Source organism: Coloeus monedula, assembly GCF_965178545.1.
Source record: "Coloeus monedula genome assembly, chromosome: 6".
NCBI lineage: Eukaryota > Metazoa > Chordata > Aves > Passeriformes > Corvidae > Coloeus > Coloeus monedula.
Window position 1 is genome coordinate 39,059,873 of NC_138786.1, and position 21,575 is coordinate 39,081,447.

General features: G+C 41.7%; 3 protein-coding genes across 3 annotated transcripts in view; all 3 read right to left on the reverse strand.

Annotated features, from left to right (window-relative positions):
* Nucleotides 1-1,120: 1,120 nt before the first annotated feature.
* On the reverse strand, nucleotides 1,121-4,587 carry SPTSSA (serine palmitoyltransferase small subunit A). The gene is made up of 2 exons (XM_082284258.1): nucleotides 4,453-4,587; nucleotides 1,121-1,619 (listed from the first exon to the last, which is right to left on the reverse strand). The coding sequence occupies exons 1-2, from the start codon at nucleotides 4,553-4,555 to the stop codon at nucleotides 1,516-1,518; spliced, it is 207 nt and encodes a 68-aa protein (XP_082140384.1). The 5' UTR covers nucleotides 4,556-4,587; the 3' UTR covers nucleotides 1,121-1,515.
* Nucleotides 4,588-9,308: 4,721 nt separating this feature from the next.
* On the reverse strand, nucleotides 9,309-14,572 carry EAPP (E2F associated phosphoprotein). Its single transcript, XM_082283014.1, has 6 exons — nucleotides 14,476-14,572; nucleotides 13,807-13,988; nucleotides 13,070-13,168; nucleotides 12,617-12,740; nucleotides 11,667-11,786; nucleotides 9,309-10,145 (listed from the first exon to the last, which is right to left on the reverse strand). Exons 1-6 carry the CDS (start codon nucleotides 14,547-14,549, stop codon nucleotides 9,884-9,886), a joined length of 861 nt encoding a protein of 286 aa, XP_082139140.1. The 5' UTR covers nucleotides 14,550-14,572; the 3' UTR covers nucleotides 9,309-9,883.
* A 326-nt stretch (nucleotides 14,573-14,898) lies between these two features.
* The window catches only part of SNX6 (sorting nexin 6), a 29,743-nt gene continuing 23,066 nt past the window's right edge, over nucleotides 14,899-21,575 (reverse strand). Inside the window, exon 14 of the mRNA XM_082284412.1 lies at nucleotides 14,899-16,648. Within this exon, the coding sequence (XP_082140538.1) occupies nucleotides 16,595-16,648 (54 nt within the window). The 3' untranslated portion in view covers nucleotides 14,899-16,594. The remainder of the gene's footprint in view (nucleotides 16,649-21,575) is intronic.

A 21,575-nucleotide genomic window follows, 5' to 3' on the forward strand; every position in this document is an offset into this window, starting at 1 on the left:
GAGGGAGACTCCTACCAACTTCAGGTTCATCTGAGAAGTTTAAGGCTCACTGTTTTTAGTTCCCAAAACAACAACAGGGTTTTTAATCAAATACATATGAAGTTTTTAAATACAGGAAAAAACACTCTCTTCTCATGAATACACCTTTGAGAAAATTAAATAAAAGACAATATCTCTATAGATACTGGACATCTACAATTTCTGATGTCAACAGACGTTGCATAAAAGACATAACAGTACCTATTATTACTGGACCATTAAAATCACAGTTCTTTGGTCAAGTATCACTTTTGGAAAGTTCTGAGAAAAGCAAGCAGCACTCGGAAACACATTTAACTTCTCCAGGAAAGTTCCGCATCAAAGCTCTGCTTTTTAACTTTTATTTTTTAAACAACAACAACAAAAAAATTGTCCACTTAGGAAAGTTAAGTTGTCACCATCTTACATTTCAGAATACAAAACTGAAAAAAATCCCTATTAAAAAAAAGACAGGACTTCAGCCAAATATTCAGCTACTTATTGCTGTAATTGTAACTCAAGTCCATTGAAACCCCTATGTTTTGGTCATTTGTAGCGAAAACATGTTTGGAACACTAGCAGCAATAGAAAACCCCTTGAAAACCTAGACATAGTTAAACTGTTGAGTGAAAATCAGCAGAAACCATAGCTATTGGAACATAATAAAGCATCCTGTAAAAGTACAATTAAATTGGTAGCTAGAAAAACAGGGTTGATTTAAAGTGCTATCCCAAACCTTATGTGGGCCAATACCAGTAAAGGAAAGTCTATTTCTCCTCCCACCCAGATAGAGCCCAGAACCACAGCACTACTTCAAACATAACGAATGCAGTCTTCACTCTGCTTGAATGCCTCATTTCCCCCTCCCTCCTCCAACAGGTAGAATACAGAAACTTGAAATAACTGCCAATTCCAAATTTAGGTGATATGCACAAATATACTGTTGAACAAAGTTTGGACAGCAAACAGTACACCTGAGTTCAGTCATACAAACTAACTTTTGTAAATAGCATTAGACTAATATATCCATGTCTCTAATATGAATCTAGATGTATTTTCTTACAAAAAGCATTAATAGAAATATCCAGGCAAATACATACCATACAATAGCAAAAGCTTTAAGCCCCATTTAATAAGATGACTTTCTGATTAAAAATAGAAGGCAATTAAGATTTACTCAAAATTACAATTAAGAAAAGCTTTCACAGTGCAATATTGAAACTGTCACAAAGTTAAGAAAATACTGATATCAAAGTACAATCACAATGTTAAAGTAGACAAAACTACTATACAAGGGCATATCTTGTAAAATTAAAGGGAATGAACACAACACAGGGGACATCTCACGTCCCTGCTCTACATATCTCATTTCCTAGTCTTCAGAGTCATAATTGTGTCTTTCGGACATCAGTAGAAATCTTGTTAAAACTAAGAGGTTCATTCTTCTTTGTAGACCAGATTTCAAAGCCCAGTTACTTCTTGAAAATACGTTCTTCATCACTGCACAATTTCAAAGTAGTGCAATATTGCCATGATGTGCTGAGGCATGAACACATAGCCTGTGTACAGTGCCATTCCAACAATGGAAACTAACATGGAATCTGAATTACAGTTGAGGAAAAAAGCACTTGAAATAGAAACCGCACAAGACATCACAAACTATAGCATTAAAATTTTAGTGGCTACTATCTTATAACATCATGTTTCTGAAACAACAAGATCAACTGTATTCGGCAATTATAAGCCACAGAAGAACCTAATGAACACTGAAAACCAGAATGCCAGTAGAAGCAATCAGCTGAATTGCAAAGGATGCCTTGCAAGTTATCCACTGCCTTGTCAGTGACACAAGAGGACACGCCAGAGCATGGGAAGTGTGAGGGAGAACAGAAAGTGGGCACTGAGAAAATACACGTTTTCACATTCATCTTCTTAGATGTTGAGCAAGTCTTGCTGAAGCCAGCCCCATTCAGCCAAGCAGAAAAAAGTCAACCACCACAAAAATCCAAAACAAAACAAAACTACAATAATATGAGTATTTACTGAAAAAGTAGTTTACTTACTCAGTAAATTACTTTCTAAGTAAATCAGTATTTACTGAATAATACCATTCTTATTTGTGGATGACCTCCTTTTTAAGCAGACAGCATTGGATGTTTTCTAACGACTTCACTCACAAAGCCTCAGAGCATCAGCATAGCTTTGACTCAAGGTGTGTACTTAAACACAGTCATTAGTACTTTACTATAGCAGATTACAATGCAAAATAAACTTCACATGATGCTATCAGCTAAAAAGTCTTCAGATGACCACCTTATTAGTTGACCTCCTAACAGGGAACTTTTGTAAAACTTATATAGAGAACTGAGACAATAGCTTATAAAGTATATGTACAGCTGTATTTTTCTCAAGCTCTAGCGGCTCTTGAAGCTTTATCTAAACAAATTCCGGCATCAGATTACTGAAAGATTATGGTTTCAAAAAGCTTAAGGTTTCAGAAATTCGGAAGTACTCAAAATTAATAAAAAACTGTTGATTTCGTCCAACTACCTGCAGAGATTCAGTAAACTTAGCCAGAAACACTATAAAACACACTGGAGATTAACAAGCACGATAAGACAGACAGCAGTACTCGGTTTCCACAGGTGAAACCGGAGGAGCTGTGCACGCTCTGCGCTTTCCTGAAATCAAGTCTCCACAGCACAAGCATAACAAGCGCTCTATGACCGACTCACCCACGGCAGAGCAGAGCTATGAGGTGTGCCTTTTAGAGCTGATTGGTGTATTTATAGTCCCAGAAGATTATACAGCAAGAGATACTAAAATGAAGGTCAACTCATAAATCCACATTTCCATATCAGTGCTCACTTCTGATACTGGAGCACAGGCAGCAGCATGACACGCAGCACAGCCACACACCATTAGTTCCCAAGGCCACTGTGTCTGCACTGCATCCATACAGCACCTGGCAGACATGGCCCACCTACAGTCAAAGCATCCACTTTGAGGACAAAAAACATTTTTGGTGATCTGAGATCAGAAGTGATACATGTGCCACTCCTTACATTTGTACACTATGCGGCAATTACAATATGAGCATTTTATGAAAGTAAGCATGTACACACTTTCATTTACTCAAATATTTTGCACAAGGCAAAAAGGAAAAAAAATAATGATGATTAATATAATTGCAGGGAAAACAAAAATTAGGTTTCCTCAATAACGCAAGCATGGCATAAAAGGAAGAACGTATGTTAACAAGGAATACAACAGAAGAACCCCTACCTGAACAATTGTGCACAGTAAGTCTATAAAAACATAGTATTCCTCTTTTCCAGTCATCTCCATTTCTACTGACTTGGCACACGAAAAATAAAATGACTGACCACAGCACTGTAACTTGGGCAACCACTTTTATGCAACAAATATGAGTTTCTTTACAAAACTGAGCAGAATCTCAGCAAAAGCAGATTCTTGCTACTGCTTATACCCTTCTCTATGTTAATGTTTCAATTAATTTCTCTATCCGCCTCTCAGCATTAACTGGAGATGTCTCAGGGTCATTCGTATTAAGACATCATTTTAAGTCAAGATCAAAACAGTCACACTTCAGAGAAAAATACTTGCAATGCCATAGCAATACTTAAGAAAATGCACTGCCTGTACAAAAGGGCCAGGTAAAGAAGAAAACCTATAAATAGTGTTTATACAGATGCCTTTACATGAGCATCTATCAAGTTCTTCCACTCTGAAACAGCCAAGCAAATTTACCAGCTCGAGGATTAAATACCCATGTAATAAAAGCTATGTGACAAAGCAGCATGAAACCCTAGGCTTCCCAGGTTTTGCAGCGTGCACATTTACTTTCCTCTAGGCAAAAATACAAAAGAAATCTTTAAAGACACTCATCCTTAACAGAAAGCTCTGGATTTCAGTGCAAGAGACAGAACTACCACAACTCTAGAGATAAAAACTTACACCGGAGGAGAAACGGACTAGGCTGCCAGGCGCCCGGACACGACATACGAAAACAGCAGTGAGGCTTATTCCCAGCTCGGGCAGCATGTAAGTTTGGAAGGGTGAGGAGCTGAGTCCCCGCCAGCAAGGTGGGGCCAAGCCTCGGTCCCAAGCGGACACAGCCGCCCCTCTGGCCGCGCTGGGCGCCTCAGGCCGGCTCGGCTCGGCTCCCCTCCCGGCCCGACTCTCCTCCACCCCCAGCAAGCCCCGCCGGCGGCAGCGCCCTCAGCACGACCACGGCCCGGGCGCTCCCCGAGCCCCGCGCAGGGCCGGCGGAGCCGCCACACCCGCCCGGAGGCCTTGGGGCAGCCCCGGAGCCACCGCCGGACACAGCGCGGCAAGGAAGGGGGAGAGCCCCCGGCCCCGCACAAACCCCCCCCCCCCCCCCCCCGCCAGGCCCGGCCGGCAGAAGGATACTGAAGACGGTGCGCTCCCAGGGCTCCAGCATGTAGAGCGCGGTGACCAGCAGGTACTGGTAGTACAGCCACGACATCTGCTTCCACGCCGAGCCCAGCGCCATGGCGCTCCCCCGCCCGCCAGCGGCCCCGCGCCGGGCCCAGGCCGAGCAGAGATGGGGCGGTGCAGCCGGGACCGCCCTCCCCCAGCCCCGCCCTGTGCTCGGGCGGCCGCGGCCACCGGCAAGGAGGCGCCGCGGCCTGTGGGGTCGGCACGGCGTGCTCCGGGCGCTCCCAGAGCCGGGGAGCACGGTGGGGACACACGCCGCTTCCCCGGCCCTCCCCGCTGAACGCCGACATCGGGCTCCAGCTGATTAAATTATACGGCTGACCTGAACCTGGTAACCTCCCGGCCCGAGTCACACCGAGGAGATGGTGCTGCAACCTAGTTTCTCTCATCCTGTTTAATCTAAATTGACGTTCTGGGAATCACGGAAGAGTCAAAGCCTGTGCTTGGCAGGGCCTAAGGGAGGCATGTTAAAAATTATCTGCACGAGTCTTCAGTTTCGTTCAATTGTCGGAGGGTAAAACCCACCTAAAAACGTGGCTCGGATAAATGCGACCTTAAGATAGGCCAGCTCTGGCGAGATTAATCCATATGAATAGGAAAAACAAAGAAGTGATAAATCAACTGTTTACTGTGACTGTTCCTAACTTTGCACTACCCTAAGGCACTCGGAGACAGAAACCAGAGGGTGTGGGACATCCCTGCCCTGACTGCTATTTGGCCTAAGAGAAATTCCCAGAGACTGGTTTGGAACTTGGTGATTAGGAAGGCCCTTGGCAGTTTATGCTGACACTCCAGAAGACAGGTGTTGAAAGCCCACTGGAAGGGGATGTACACAATCATCAGGCCTTAAATGAGCAGAGCATGTGTTGCAACTTCCAGGCACTGGGGCCAGGCCACTGGTCCAGACCACACATTCCAAGTGTGCACAGCATAGATTAGAAACTGGAATTGACCCACTATACTTACTCTGCTTAGTAAATCAATTTGCAGTTATGTCACTGAGCAATGTGATTCTGTCCTTTTAGCCATCCCACCCCTACCTTCACCTGTACTATTTATCCAATGAAAAATAAGGAAATACAACCACAGGAGAATGCACGTATGAGTTACTTATACAGCTGCAAAATACAACCACAGGACCAGGAGATAACTGTGAAAAAGAAAAGCAGCTGGCAAAACTTAAGACTGTACAATTTTGTGTACTATTTCAGGAATCTGAAATGGGATTTAATTCACCCTGAAGACGTTTAGACACACCTTATCTATGCAGTTTTATTTCAACACAAGGGGAAATGAGAGCATTCAGTTAACACTCCTACACAATGCCTACGGGAGCTGTTGCCACTATCCAAGTCTGCTGTTACTTGTTGCAGTTGCTGTTGGAGGAGTGCCGTGTTGGTGTTGCTGCTTGAGCACATGGTGGTAATCACGAAAGGTGCCTTTCTGTATAAACATGTCCAAAGTTCAAGGACAAATGGGGTATTCAGCACAAGTAAAGCATTACTCCAATTCAAAGCTGCAAGAACATTATCAACATGGAGCAAACAGGTCCAGTCCTCTCTGTTCCTGTGATTCCTAACAAAACGCTGTGCAATTCAAGTGGTAAGGCAAGCAAAATGCTTGCAGCAGCAAGAAAGGACCTGGGATGAGAGGAAAGGTAATGCCTAGAGGCATGCCAGCTTCAAAATGTACTACATCTGTCCTAACCTACCAAGTAGGCAGCCCCTTTTTTGGTATGGTGAATACTCATCAGAGTTTTTTTGCTAGTTAGCCCCTTAAGGAAATTGGACATTATTCCTCTATAGTTTCCCCTCCTTCACCAGCTCCATTGTACCCCCGCTTACGGACTGTCATCATGTAACTGATTTTTGTGACACCACCTGCATTGACACTTGAGCCTGTGAACTACATTCTCACGTGCTCATGTTTCCAGCAGGTCAGTGCAAACATCCTTAACCTGACACTATAGACAGCCTTTGTGTTTCACCTGGAATGTGAAGAGAGCTAAATTGAGGCCAGCATGCTCTAGAGCACAGACCATACTCCCTATTACATGTGTTCCTCCACAGTTCTACCAAGAAACAGTTCTTGATACATTCAAAATTTCCTGTATACACCTCTTGACTCGTGGCACACAGTAAGAATTTATCCCACTTCTGATGATCCCACAGCTGATACTGCAAGTTAGATACTTCACTAATGAGTCTGAATGTAGGTAGCAAAGATGAGATTGAAATCTTGTCTCATGCATACCCCAAGCCTCAGAACCAGCAGAGCTCCATTTTGTTCATAGGTTGCAAATGCAGAGGAAGGCACATCATAGTGACCAACCACGTGTTCAGCAGCTGCATCAACAGTCCTCTACTTCATTAGGCAGAGGCTAAGTTTCTGCTGATTTGATAATAGTAATTCAGTGCTTTTCTCATGTAATCCTGACAGAAGAACCAGGATGTTTGTTTCTTCCTAATCTCATGTAACAGCATAGAATGAGTATGTGTGGATTAGTAAAATACCACACCAGGGACTACAAAAGGTAACAAAAGAGTTAGAAGGTTTTATTATAATCTAAGGCACAAAAGATGCTATTCAGGTTCCTATCTCCTAAGTTCAAATATTTCTGACAATTCCTCAAAGCACATATAACTAGTTACTCCCAGTACTCTTACGAGAAAAAACACAAAGATGAGATTTTTTTTTTTTCCCAGACAGACCCTTATTCAAAGTAGAGTGAAAAAAAATCAGGCTATAAAGAGATGTTAATTACTAATAAAAAACAAGAGTTCACCTCTTGGGCACACACCTGAATGGAGACCGGGAAAATCCAGTATTAAAAATACAGTGGCTTCATAAACATAAATACCAAGTAGCAGAAGCTCTTCGTGCTTCCATAAAGAAGCTGTATATCTACTAAAGAAACAGAAAAAGCATACAAACTAGTTCTATGGTAATAGATCTGACTGTAAATTTCTTCTTAAAATGTGTCATCGTAAGGAAAAAGGACAATAAAGTCCAGTACTTTCTTCATATACATATTTACATGTACAACATTTAGCTGTATTGCTGGGCATTAATATGTTGATTTACACGATCAGTGGCAGAACAGTCCATGCCAGCAAAATCAATGTAAACTCATCTTCCACTCTGTATAAAGGAAAGTTTCATTTTTTTGAGAGCTTAATGAACCAAAAAATCCAAATATCATTACAATCTATCAGTGTCCTGGTTTTGGCTGGGATGGAGTTCATATTCTTGTCAGTAGCTTGGATTTAGTATGAGAATAATGTTCTCATGAACACCCTGATGTTTTGGTTGTTGCTAAATTAAGTACTAAGGTCCAAACAACAGGCCCTGAGCCAAAGTTAACCTCTAGATGAACATTTCAACCAAATGTTATATATATATTCGCTCATTAACAAAGTATTGTTATATGTATTCATTTATTGGCAAAACATTTATTTACCTTTCCATATCTAGAAACCAGATAAGGCCACATCTGGCCTTACTAGAGGGGTATGGGGTCAAAGACAACTCCCTTGGTTCCTCCTGGAGCCCTGGTGGGGCTTTAGGGGAAAGCAAACAGAAGAATGAAATCAGAAATTATGTCAGCTTGTTTGTTTAACAGTACAAAATCTGGGCTACTGTCACAGTTAAACTGGGGGAGCCTCGTGGCCTGCAAGGTGGACACTCCGCTGGAGTTCCATTACCGGGCCTGGTTCTCCAGTCCTTTGCCCCACAGCTGATGTTTTGAGGGCTTGGATGATGGTCAAGTATTAGGGTAACTGGTGATGTATCTTTCTTAAATCACTATAGGCATTCTTTCATAGTAACAATTAGGTGCATTGCTTAGCCTTGTGTAATTGTTTCCTAAGGATTATGTGCATTGCTTAGTCTATGCTTTTGTGATTCTTTGCAGTTTTGCATTATAGTAATTTACACTATTCCTTAAGTTGGTGTTGGTTTGTGTCTGTGTCTCTGACCCTACTCACTGGCAAAACACTAGGTGGTACTTAGGATAAGTCAAGGACTTTTCAGTGTCTCATGCTCTGCCAGTGAGGAGCTCCACAAAAAACTGGGAGGGAGCATGGCCAGGACAAGTGACCAAATTGGCCAAAGGGATATTCCATACTCTAGAATATCATGCCCAGTATATAAACTGGGAGAGTTACCTGGAAGGCACATGATTGCTGTTCAGGGACAAGCTGGCTGTCGGTCAGCAGGTGGTGAGCAGTTGTGTTGTTGCGGTGGGTTGACCCTGGCTGGACACCAGGCACCCACCAAAGCTGCTCTGTTATTCCCCTCTGCATATGCACAGGGGAAATACAGAAAAAGGTTCATGAGTTAAGGACTGGGAGAGCTCACTCCCCAAATACCACCATGGGCAAAACACACCAAACTTGGGGATATTAAATGGACTTACTACTAACAAAATCAGAGCAGGATAATGAGAAATACAATAAATCTTAAAAACACTTTCCCCCAACTCTCCCTCCTTCTTGGGCTCTACTTCCTCCCCCACCAGCAGTGCAAGGGGACAGGAAATGGAGGTTACAGTCAGTTCATCACCTATTGTTCCTGCCACTGCTCCAGGAGAAGTCCTTCCCCTGCTCCAGTGCGGAGTACCTTCCACAGGAGACAGTACTCCACAAACTTCTCTAACATGAGTCCATCCCACAGGCAACAGTTCTTCCCAAACTGCTCCTATGTAGGTCTTTTTCTATGAAGTGCAGTCCTTTAGGTACAGCCTGCTCCAACATGGGTCCACCACAGGGTCACAAGTTCTACCAGAACACCTGCTCTTGTGTGGGCTCCTCTTGCCATGGGTTTTCAGGTCCAAATTTTCCTCCCCGCTGCGGGAGGGGGTGGGAGGAGTGAGCAAGCAGCTGTGTAGCTTAGTTGCCAGCTGGGGTAAAACCGTAACACAGATTACATGTGTGCAAATCTACCAAGAACAACAGCCTAAGCACATCAAACATCCTGACTGAAAGCTGTATATCCCTTGCTATAAATATAACCAATGCAGCTGTGGAAAATCAGTTACTATAAAGTATTTATTCCAAGAAGCAGTTCTAATACACACTGAGATAATGAATGGATTGTATATATACAGGGAATGATCATAATATACAGATCTTACATGGTATTTACAAAATTTTTAATCCCCAATGATTCAACTGCCTGATGGTGGGAACGAATATTGCTCTCAAATACATGCAGTTAACCATATGCCCTTTACAAACTTTGCAAAAAGTCCAACCATTATAAAGTTCTCAGATGATAATGTACATTTACAAGACCACATTTTAAAAAGGCTAGCATGCCTGCATTTCTAACACTTCCCATGCTCTTAAAAACAGCACAGGATTTTTCCCCTGGCATTTGCACATTAGGAGTGGCTGGCCAGAACATTGAAGAAGTGAAAAACTTCATCTTTATCCATTACTGCTACTTCAGTTGAACATTCAGTACATAATACCGGATGATAAACTTCCTCTTCTTCTTGATTTGATTGTATAGAGCCAATTTCTTTGCTGTGCTTCATTTTCTTACTTCTCTTTACCTTCTTTCTGTATTTCAGTATTTCCTCTTTGTTAACAACACAGTTCATCACAAACATTGCTCTGTACTGTGTTTTGTAAGATTCATGTCTATGGAGAAGGGAAGAAAATGCAAGTCATACCTTACACAACTCTGCTTCCAAGAAATCTGTTATCACCATTGAAAATGGGATTAAAGATAGGAAATAACATGCTAAAGGGCTGAAAGCCAAATAAATAGGAATTTTATAAACAGAAGTCACAGCTACAAAAATAATAAAAACATAGAATTGCAGCCATCTGTTGTTTTTTTTTAAGGCATTTAAAAAAATACTGGCTGTTGCTGAAAGAAACACTCTGGAGTACAATGGTATTGGTACTGCAGAATTATGCATTGCTACGTATAGCTGATAATAGGCAAAAGATCAGGAAGCTGTGAGTGCAAATGACTCAACTACTGGCACTGACATCCTAAAATGTCGTGCAAGTCTGAAATTCCTTACTTATAAATAACAACATTGACACATCACATTAGAAGACACGTCTATAATAAAACATAAAACAAAATTTCAGCTGTCGTCAGCCTTAACAACTGTATATCTGGAGTATGTAGCAAAATTCAGTGCTGTAGGTCAATTTATTGCTATGTCCCTCAGGCTGCAACTTTACAGCAGCCTAAACCAACATAACAGTGGCTATAGAAGTCCAGTCTCAAATTCTGCTGGCTTACTGCTTGTATGACACTGTGCTGAGCTATTTCAGTTTATTAAACCCAGGAAAGACCAGTCTGACAATAAAAATAGGGAGTTTTCTGTCATCATAGCAAACTGAAACACTTAACTATAGAACAGGGTCAAGAAGTACCAGAGCCAGCAAAGCAAAAAACAGGACCAGTACTTAGATGATTTTAGGCTGCTGTGGAATTTTATCCTCAATCACCAAAAATACTCAATAAATGACAGGTAGTTTATTCCTCATTTCAGAAGATTTCTTTCTACTTTACTCCCAGTTCTAGAGTCCTTTCCTTAGCACGGGTTAGCAGCACTAACCAGGCCTGCAATGCAGTCAGACACTGAAGACTGGCAAAACACACTGTGGAGTCTCACCTAAATACCTCACCTAAATACCTTCCTGGCACTTTTAAATGTAACTACACTCAAGACACTTTTAAATGTAACTGCTAAGACTCAAACCAAGTATGAATACGCTATCTTTATTTTGCTTAATTCTCCTTTAACAAGGCACTTTTAGACAAAAATAACCTGGAATAGTTTTATGCCTCTAAACATCAAGCCAAAATATATATAAGTAAGTATCTCTAAAAACCCCAATCTACCTAAAATGCCTGTTGAGTCTCCATGGTTATTATTTTTTTGAAAAATTTACCTTCTCCACTATGTTAACATTCCACCCTATTCTTCCACATCTCCACACTGCAGGTTAAACTGATCATCATTCTTACAAACCAGCATCCAACCCTAAATCTGATTCACATCTACCTGCCTTCTCTTTATTAGGGCAACCTTGCATGACGGAATTGATAAAAATCCATGATCAAACTGAATAAACTAATACTACTACTACCGAAAAAAAGACATTACAAAAAGACCCCTTATTGTTCACTGTTGTTACCTCTGGCAGTCCAGGCATAATGTTGTCATGCAAGCAGGGCAATTCAGAACAGCATCGCTATTTGGAACAGGTGCAGGTTTTGCCTGCCGCTGCTGCGGTGCTCTTCTCTGGTTACGGTACCTACCAGTTCGACAGAGGAGGAAGGGGAGACAAAAAGTGAAATGACATGCCCTTGCTGCTGGTCATATCAATTCAACTGTCAAACCTTTCTTTGCATTAAAGTACACCAATTAATACTTGGCTCCGTCTAGACACCTTTTTCATTAACCCAAAGAACATAAATGATAAGGTGAGGGGAAAATATACCAGTATCATTTCATTTACAGAGTATTTTCATTTGGTGAGACAAATACATCTGGCATGAGAATTTGTGCCTAATAACCCTCTCCTCTAACAAGGCAGGTGTCTCAAGTGCTATCTCTGCAGGCAACATACATCATCTTATGCAATATATTTATGTGGAAAATTTTACCTCTGGTGAAACAAACATTTTTCTACTTCAACCTTCAAAAAACCCTCACTAAAGCAGCTTTGTATTGTTCCTGTTTTTTCTGAACATTCTGTGGCTTGCTAAATTCAGAGTTTTCCAAAACCGGAAATACAGTATTTATCAGAAACAGATATTAATCAGCAATCAAATTATCTTGCAATATTTTAATTCATAGCATGGTTGTTCGATGAGATCTACAGACAAAACTGGCTTACAGAATTTGGAAATCCTGATTTTAAAAGTTTTGAAGTTTTGTATAGTTTTGAAGACTCAACTTCCATTACATACACCTAAACCATTTTACAGGCTTTTAAGTTTCCTATGCTGTAAGTTATATATAAAAAATACTTCCACTGCATGGACTTGACAGCATTGGCTTTTTCTCTGTATTTACCATTTTCATTTAAAATTTTCAGTTGATGTTAAGCATCTTACAATTCAAGTATTTATGGTTGCTTACCCTCTCCTCTGTGAATCTACCCACTCTTGGTCTCTACTGTCTTCTTCTGGGTCATACAACAGCTCATCATTGGAAAGAATCCGGCGTTGCTGATGTTTTCTGTTTTTACGGACATCCTGTGTATCTGAAAAATTTGTGCAAGAACGTGTTACAACCATCCGACACAAATTATCAAAAGATACCATTTCCAATTTTCATTTTCCATCCTTGCAATAAATCTAAACTGAAACTTAAAGGCCTGGCTCATCGCTCCTCCAAGTGCATGACACCAAAGCATTACACTGGGATACATAATAAAACTGCAGGAACTACACTGAGATCATACAGGCTGGTAATTACCCAGCAAAATGCTGCCTTCAAAAACAGCCTCTTGACACCCCCAAGAGGATTTTACAGGATCTGAGAGAGTGAGTGGTACTATAAAGATGCCCTCCTCTCGCCTCTATCATTTACCTATTTTATCTTCATCCTCTGAATCAGAATCAAAATAAATGTCATCATAGTATTTTGAAGTGCTGGCAGATCCAGTCAGCCCAGTACTTGAGGAAGTACCTACAAGTGAAATCAGAAGTGGTAAGAACACTCCACTAAAATGACAGGAAGTATATAGCCCAGAACAAACCTTTACTTTCAAGTTACTCCGTCCAGAGTGCTCTGTTCTACCTGGGTGTGTTAAGTAACAGCTCTCCCAAATTATTCCCACACCCTTGTCATTCACATCACTTGTGTTACTTCATTTATAGCCATTCTCAGAGCAAAGCTGCTCCCCCTCCCTTGAAGTTGAACCTCAGGTACAGTTTGATGGAAAGTTCCTCCCAACACTCCCTTCAGACACAGAGGACACTACATTAAATATGCCTGTCTCTGCCCTACATAATACACACAAGACATCTTTACTCACATGAAAGAAGTACAGGTGTGGCACATTGTTTCACAAACTTTGATTACAATAAAATTAACTAAAAAAAGTCCCCCAAAATTTCAGGGCCACAGAAGTTCAAAAAAGACCTAGATAAACTGCCAAGCAGTCACAGTCACTTTGCAACAAAACTGCTATTCTGTGCTGTATGGATGTGGTGGTGTAAATATTGCTACGTACTCTCAACTGCACAACCAAAACGTAAAGATGATTTGGCCACTAAGACATAATTCATGATTTCATATGCAACCAGATGTTAAGCGTGATTTACCCATTTCTGGTGATTTCCATTTGCCTTCCATAGTCTTCATGGTGGTGTTCAGTTCTGCTTCCATCTCCTTTTGGAACTCATCATCACTGGAAGACTCGCTCTCCCCAGTCAGGCACTCCCGTATCAGCTTCCGCTTCTGGTCAGGAGTGCCATGTAGGAGCACATCCACCTCATCCTCTGAGCTACAAACATTTAAGTGTTACACACCTAATTATTACGAATAGGCTAAAACGTGGACATAGTCACTTGGAGAACGAATATCTGAATTGTGTGGGGGCTGGAAAGCATTTATTCCTACGTTTATTGGCAACGTACATATTAAAACATTTTATTAGCTTAGTGATATTAAAACTCCAGTTTAAACGCAAAGGAGCTTCAGCCGACTGCGTGCGGCCTGCCGCGATCCCCTGCAACTCTCGCTCGGCACAGGAAGCTGTGCGGTCAGGAATATACGCCGGTTTCAAGGAAATCGCCACGGCTGGTGCGAGGCCGATCCTCCTGCACTTCGCAGGCAGCCCGGGGCCGGCACCTAGGGTCGGGCGAGAGCCGCGGCACCCACGGCTTGGCACCGCCAGCGTCGCTCCGCGCCCGGGCCAGGACACGCCAGGCGGCGAGCGGGGCCCGCCGCCGCCGGCCCGAGCCCACCCCCCGGCCGGCAGCTCCAGGCACCTGCTGAGCGCTCGCTCCTCGTCGCTGGGCTCCTCCACCACGTACGGGTCGTCCTCCTCCCGCAGGCGGCTCATGGCTGCGCCGCCGCCGCTCGCCCGCTGCCGCAGCCCTGCCCCTTCCGGGCGCCCCCGCGACTTCCGGCGGCCGAGCCCCGCCCCGCCCGGAAAAGGCGCCCCCGCCGCCAAGGGCCGGGCGCAGAGTGGGCCCCGGCGGCTCCCGGGCCGCCCCGCAGCGAGCACCGGGCAGGCGGGTCTTCTCCCGTTTCTCCTTGGAGCTGCAAGTCCTCGGGTCACGTTTTAAGCACTTTTTTCCAGAGTTACGGAGTTAGAGCTTTAAGAGACACACCCAATACCAAGAGGCTTGGAAAAAATTTAATGATTTAGTAACACTCAACAGCGAGGACTAATCTAAAAACTGTTCCCACATCCTACTTAAAATATTTACAATATTGTTAACTATATATACATTGTCATCTTTGTCCCTTATAGTCTATTTATAGATGAGTTCCTTAGGAATTATACCTGTTATATCTGAAGATGAACAGCACAGTATTGTAGTAGGGATTGCTGGGAATACTCTCTGTACTAGGTAAGTTGCCAAGAGCCACTGGGCACTGGTCATGGAAGCCTGAGGTGATGAGTACACAAATAAACGCACAATGCAAAGTTCTCTGCCTTTGCAGTGTTTTAATGTGCAAGGCAGCAGGGTAAGTATACTACACTGCAATGCACCCTATTTGAGGAAAACAAAACAAACCACGCACCTGTGTGTGGCAGTACAGGGCATCTGTAATCACAGAGACAATGACTTACACTGATCTGCATTTCCAACCATACCATTCACCCAAAATTCGATGCTCCACTGAAGGCCTACAAACACACACAAAGCAGCAATCCCACTGTGAAGAGCGATTCATCAAGTCAAGCCTAATTTTATGACATCCTGAAATTACACAGCATAACAGCACCTCTGAAAAAAGTTCATGGTTCAAGTAAGAGAGGCCCATCATTACAACTAATGATATTGGATTCACAGCTCTATGTCTTAAGTCCAGTTAGCAGAATGAGATTCTTTTCACACATTCCTTTATAGGGGATACCTTCATTTTTTTCCTGAAGCAAAATGTTTTATCTGTATCACAGTGGGGCAGTATTACTTTTCACTGATAGTTTATGCACCTTCTCAACTCCCTTCTGCTACTGTTTCCCCTTTCCGGGAAGAAACCCAAGAGGTTCTCTCAAATGTATTTCTGCCAAAGAAATTGCAGAGTCAGCCACTAAGCTCAAAACAATTTAGGTACACTGGACTGGAAAGTCACAGAGAAACAGATAAAACCTGAGAATGCAAGTGAAAAAGTACTGGGCAAGTAGTGTCAGACCAATCCAATACTTAGTCAAAGGTTTTTACATGGTGAATCAAGAAAAAAACAAATTAATCTAATTTACTAGAAAGTACTAAGCTTACAGATGATACAGTGTCTTCATGATTTTAGAAAAATCACTGATTTCATGGTTTATTTTACAATAATTTGATTAGTCTACAAGTTAAGGCAAACATACTAATGCATCTGCTTTTCTTTTTAAATCATAGTTATAAAGGTTACACAAAGTTCTCCAAAATTTCTAAGAAATGTTCACAATTCAAAAAAAGATAAGTTTTTTGATATAAGTACATGGAAAAAAAAACTAAGACAGTGTATACAATGTCATTATAGTAACAATATTCAAATATCTAATGGTAATATTTAGGCCATTTGAACAATGTGCTTCAAATGGTGAACTTCAGAAATTACTTACAAAGGTAAATAAGATTGCAGCCGTATCATAATATTTGTAACATGAACATTATTATATTGGCTATTTTCACAAAACCCGAGCATTTGGTTTCTGAACAATGAAAGCATATAATGATTAAATAAACATGAATATGTATGTATAACAAGTATGCTGTTCATATAGTCTGGAGCTACTTTCAGGTGTTTAATTCTTTTGAAAGAAGAAGCTTGCTTATGTGCACTTTGTCAAATGTTTTCTCCAGGGAACTGTAAATGCCTATTTAAAGTCATGAAAACAAAATCCAGAGGAGGGCAGCCCTTGTTAGTGGGAGGACGGAACGTAGCTTATGTGTCACCATTTAACACTGCCAGGCAGCTCTGCAGAAGTTGTAAGTTACCCTGTAAAAATAAAGAAAAATATCACCACATTTGTCTTCTTTCTTTTATGCTTGTAACAGAACAATGTTTTTTAAATAGCAATGACACCACTAAAAAAGAACAGACAGGATTTAAGCTTATGGGAAAATATATTGTGTCATGGAAATTAACAGAGCCAATTTGAGATTCAAAAATAAGCACTTAATGCCTTTTATGTTTCTTCCTAGAGGTCTAGTCTGGCCACAAAAACTATTCACTGCAAAGCACCCTCAGCAATGAAATTCACAGTTGCAAAGTTAAAATTTTTTTATATAGAAGTACCATTACTCTGTCTCTAGAATGAGACTCCAAAAGCTTAAGTATTCATGTGTTTCACTGAATACTGTATTCATTGACAAGTATTAAACAATTTATAGCACTCCGGATCTCCTCACTTATAGCAGCCATCAGAGCTGACAGCTTTGTTCAAGGAGGAGGCCTTGTCAGAAAGGCAGCAGAGTGATTTACATGCTTAGCCAGGTGATTTAGCCATCAAAGTTGAGTTTAGTCATTAGAAGTAATTATCAGAACATTAACTCAACTCTAAGCCAAGCTCTGGCCTTCTTTCCAAACACGGTTTTTAATCTTATTTAAAGCATTCTGACTCTACCATAGAAATATACAGACTGATTTTCAGGTATCTGAATGAATCTACAGAACTGATACCCTTGTGAATTTAGCAAATGTGACTACCAAGCCAGGATTTACTTTGCAGGAAAAAAAAACTACCACAAAAAACCAAAACGACCCAGTATTCGTATGTGCATTCATTTATGTTTCCATCACTTAAAACTACTAGCTATTCACTATGAAATACCTGTACTAGATTTGTTCCCAAATCTGAAATCTCTATGTAAGAAAAAAATGTTGGGCTGTTGACAGTGTTAAGAGTAATTCATATCAGGTTCAGATAAAATGCAGGAACAAAGCAGTCTGAATGCCCAGTTATGAACACAGAAGGAATTGCTGACTTCTAAAAAAATTTTTGCATCAAAAAGGAAACATATAAAGAAAACTTCAGACACACCAAAGCATGTGATTTGCATGCCTTTCATAAACAGTCCACAGAAGTCCTTAAGAATTTGTAAATTTTTCAGTTAGAAGCACTCCAAGTGACCTGTGATAGATAAGCAGGACATTCATCCCTCAACCCCAAAAGGTAAATCATAATTCTATGCCCCATTTGGGTTCTTATAATCCAGATTAAGCAATTAACTGATTTAAAGGTTTGAAAGCAGATTCCCAGTTAGGCCTACTAAATCCTTCTCAGTCTTATCCAGAAAGCAGCAATTTCAGTAACTTCAGCAGCTTTTTTGTCTTTTCATGTCTATTATGGCAGAGGACAGTCACAAGCTATTTTTCAGAAGGCTTGTAATTCAGTGACATTAGTAAGTTCTATATAAAAGCAAGATACATGGGGACTTGGTGGCCCATCTTTGTGGTATACAGGACTCATAAATCTAAGGTCTCTGTTACTGAAAAGCTGATTATTGACTGTAATGAACTAATGAATTGAAAAGAATACTTCAGTCTGAAGTCTTCAGTCTTCAAATGGAATACTTCAATCTGACTTCTATACTTATGGACTGCACAAGTTACCTATATCTGAAGTGTGACAATACTCATTTGGCCATCTTATTACAGAAGCATGAAGTATATTTGTAATTTACAGGCCATTATGTAGCACTCAAAAAAAAAAAAAAAAAAAAAAAAAAAAAAAAAAAAAAAGATGCTACCAAGACATCTGTGCTGGTTTCGCCTGTGGTAGAGTTAATTTTCTTCTCAGTGGCTAATATGGGGATGTGTTTTGGATTTGTGCTGAAAATGGTGTTGATAATATAGAGGTGATGTCGTTATTGCCAAGCAGCTCTTACTCTGCCTTTTCTGCTCCTTGTACTGGCACACTGGAAAAGTGGCTGGGGGTGCATGGGAGGGGGCACAGCTAGGACAGCTGACCCCCAGTGACCAAAGGGATATTCCAGACCATAGGACATCACACTTGGTATATAAGGTGGGGGAAATAAGAAGGAAGAGGGAGGCATTCAGAGTGTTGTCTTCTCAAGTCACTGTTCCACATAATGGAGCCCTGCTCTCCTGGAGATGGCTAAACAACCTGCCTTGCCTATGGGAAGCACTGAATAAAGTCCTTGCTTAGCTTTGCTTGTGTGCACGGTTTTTCCTTTCCCTGTCAAACTGTCTTTAACTCAACCCACAAGTTTTCTCACTTTTCTGATTTTTAGTTGCCAGCTGAGGTTCAACCACCACAACATCCTTTACACCTCAGTAATTTCCACACTAAGCCAGCCAGTCTACTAAACTTTTCCAAATAAGCACATAATTCATTTTCATTAGATCAGATTTACAAAATTCACAAGAACCACCTTATTTAAATTATAATAAATCAAGGACAATAGAAGCTGTGAGCCATTACTCTTTGTGGCTGCAGTATCTGACATACTTACATCAGCACAGCTTGAGAAAGTCCTATACCTTCAGATTCAGAAAAGTGTTTCTTGCCAGCTCACACTCCTAAGCTGTAGATACTAAAATTATTGGCAGAACCACAGTGACAGAAACATCCTTTTCAGGAAAGAAAGAATTACTGACAAAACATTTCATCAAATCCCTTAGCACTGCATTTTGCTCACTTCCTTGTTCTGTCAGTTCCAAACAGACATCTGTTGCTAGTAACACAAGAAATTCTTTTTCCAAAAAACCCATAGAGGCAAGAGTGTACATCTTAATATTTGTGGAAAATATATGTTTCTTTTTATTTATATGAAGGAAGTGGCTATCTTACTCAGTTACAATTCATATGTCAAAAGATTCTAAAAGTACAGCCAAGGCTATGAGTGCTCTGAGTATATGATTACAACCTTAGCAGTTTCACCAGCTATCAAACCTCCCTTCTTGAACATGAAGTCCAACACAGGAGTACCTCAAAATCCAACCATTTAAAATACTGAACAATACACCAAATGCAGCTTTTGCACCAAAATGGTCAAACACTTACTCAGGTCTTACATTAGTTACAGCTGCATGAAGTCATGAAGAAACACAAAAGCTAGCAAAACAGAAGCTAAAGCATTACCTAGGGAGATAAACAGCCAGAATGGCCATAGAAAAAGAAACATCAGTATGTTTAGTGTAGGTCAGAGACCAATGACAATCTAAAGCTTCAGTTTGGCAGCTATTCTAAATAAATCTAGGGTACATGCTGCTGCTAAGAAGGCAGCTCTCTTTTACTGCCAGACCCTCCCAGCCAAAACTGTGTGTTTTGATACAAGGGATGTCGTGAAAACAAGACAAAGTAAAGCTTAGGAAAACCCAGAGCAACTTTAAGCTTCTTTGTACTATGCAGCTGCACACATAATTGTGCCAACGTAAGGGAAAGGAAGAATCATGCATCATCATCCTTCCTGGCAACAGTCTGCCCTTTCATCAACTTAAACTCAACCCACAGTCGGATTTTTAGCTTTTTCAAAAGTCTTGAGTTGCAAACCAAAAGGTTAAGAGGATAGTAGCAATACTTCCAAGAAGTATTTTATAGGGAAGTAGTATAAATGTAACTGGGCAGAGAGGGTTTACTTAGGATTTGTATATACAGTGTCCCTGATTTACTAAAAGTTTATTTCCCTATTGCTCTCGAGTCTTCTAGAGCTACAGGCAGGTATAGCTCACAAAATGTGAGCTGCGCCTCAGAACCTTCTCTCAATTCTTTGGTTACTCTGACTTCTGTGCAGCCACCTCTGTATTTTGGGATTTGTGTTTTTCCTTCCACACAGAGCAAGTAACTTCAAACAGCAAGTCAAGCAGCAGCCTTCACTGTGTCTGAATTCCTCCAAAAGACAGCCTCTCAAGTGAGTTTCCAGCACCCAGTGCTACATCATATTTCACCTCCATGTTTCTTGTGTGAGGCAGCTCCGAGTCCAGAAGACACATGGCTGTGGGGTATGCCCAGCCCCTGCCCTGGAGGGATCTCTGCTGAGATAAGAGATTTCGCAATCGCCCAGCAGGACTCCCTGGAAAGGCAACCACTTCTGTGATCACAGCGAGGAAAGACAGATCCACAATCCTTTAGGAGACACTATGCAGATCATTCGTAACCCATTGGCCTGTACCCATCCCAGACCCTCTGTAATCCATTGGTCCCCTACTGATCCCCTGTATCCCTATAAAAGCAAGCTCCCTGGGGCCCCTCCCAGAGAGGGTTCCCGTCCCTGGCTCCCCCCTTCGCGGAGGGGACCCACAATAAAGCTACCTCCGTGCGGAACCAGCCACACGAACCTTCTCATCTCTCTCTCTGGTCTGGAGGCTGCCCTGCAGAGCTGAGCTGGAATCACGAGCTGATAATCACTAAAGAGCTGACAGCCTCTGCAAGGGCCCTCCTGCCAGCAGCTGAGGGAAGACACTGGACCTCGGGAAGGCGATTCCTTTCGGGACCATCTCCCCGGACCGGTCACCTCTTCCTGGGACAGAGCCACTGACCCCCTCCACCAGCTGTAATACATGGCTAGACTGATTCAGAGACAGATCCATCTGCATGGCATCTAGTGTGGAGGCACTCATTACAGAAAAAGAAAACCCACAATAGAAGACTTCTAGTAAAAGCCTACAGCAGTGGGTTTCCATTGTCCCTAGACCTCTTCCCCACTTAGCATTTTTGCCAGAAGGAAACACTTAGACTTAGGTAACAGGTCATGTTGCAAAGTTTGTCAGGCACTGTGCTCCACACACGACTGACCAAGCAATTGCCATTTTGCTGCTACTAAAACTTCACATGCCTGCCTCCAGCAGGTGCAAAAGCACAGAGACAGGGACTGCCACAGCATCAGGCAAAGTATTTTGCCCAGAACCTAGAAGCAGGGGGCTTTCGATCTGATGTAATTAAGTGACTGCCTACATGAAA

Coding starts and splice junctions, on each gene's coding strand:
- EAPP (XM_082283014.1), bottom strand. CDS start 14,549: ATGAGCCGCCTGCGGGAGGAGGACGACCCGTACGTGGTGGAGGAGCCC. Junction 13,989..14,475: donor GAGGAGCGAGCGCTCAGCAG/GTGCCTGGAGCT, acceptor AAATGTTTGTAG/CTCAGAGGATGAGGTGGATG. Junction 12,741..13,069: donor AGAGGATGAAGATAAAATAG/GTAAATGATAGA, acceptor CAAATTTTTCAG/ATACACAGGATGTCCGTAAA.
- SPTSSA (XM_082284258.1), bottom strand. CDS start 4,555: ATGGCGCTGGGCTCGGCGTGGAAGCAGATGTCGTGGCTGTACTACCAG. Junction 1,620..4,452: donor CTGGGAGCGCACCGTCTTCA/GTATCCTTCTGC, acceptor ACTGTAATTCAG/ATTCCATGTTAGTTTCCATT.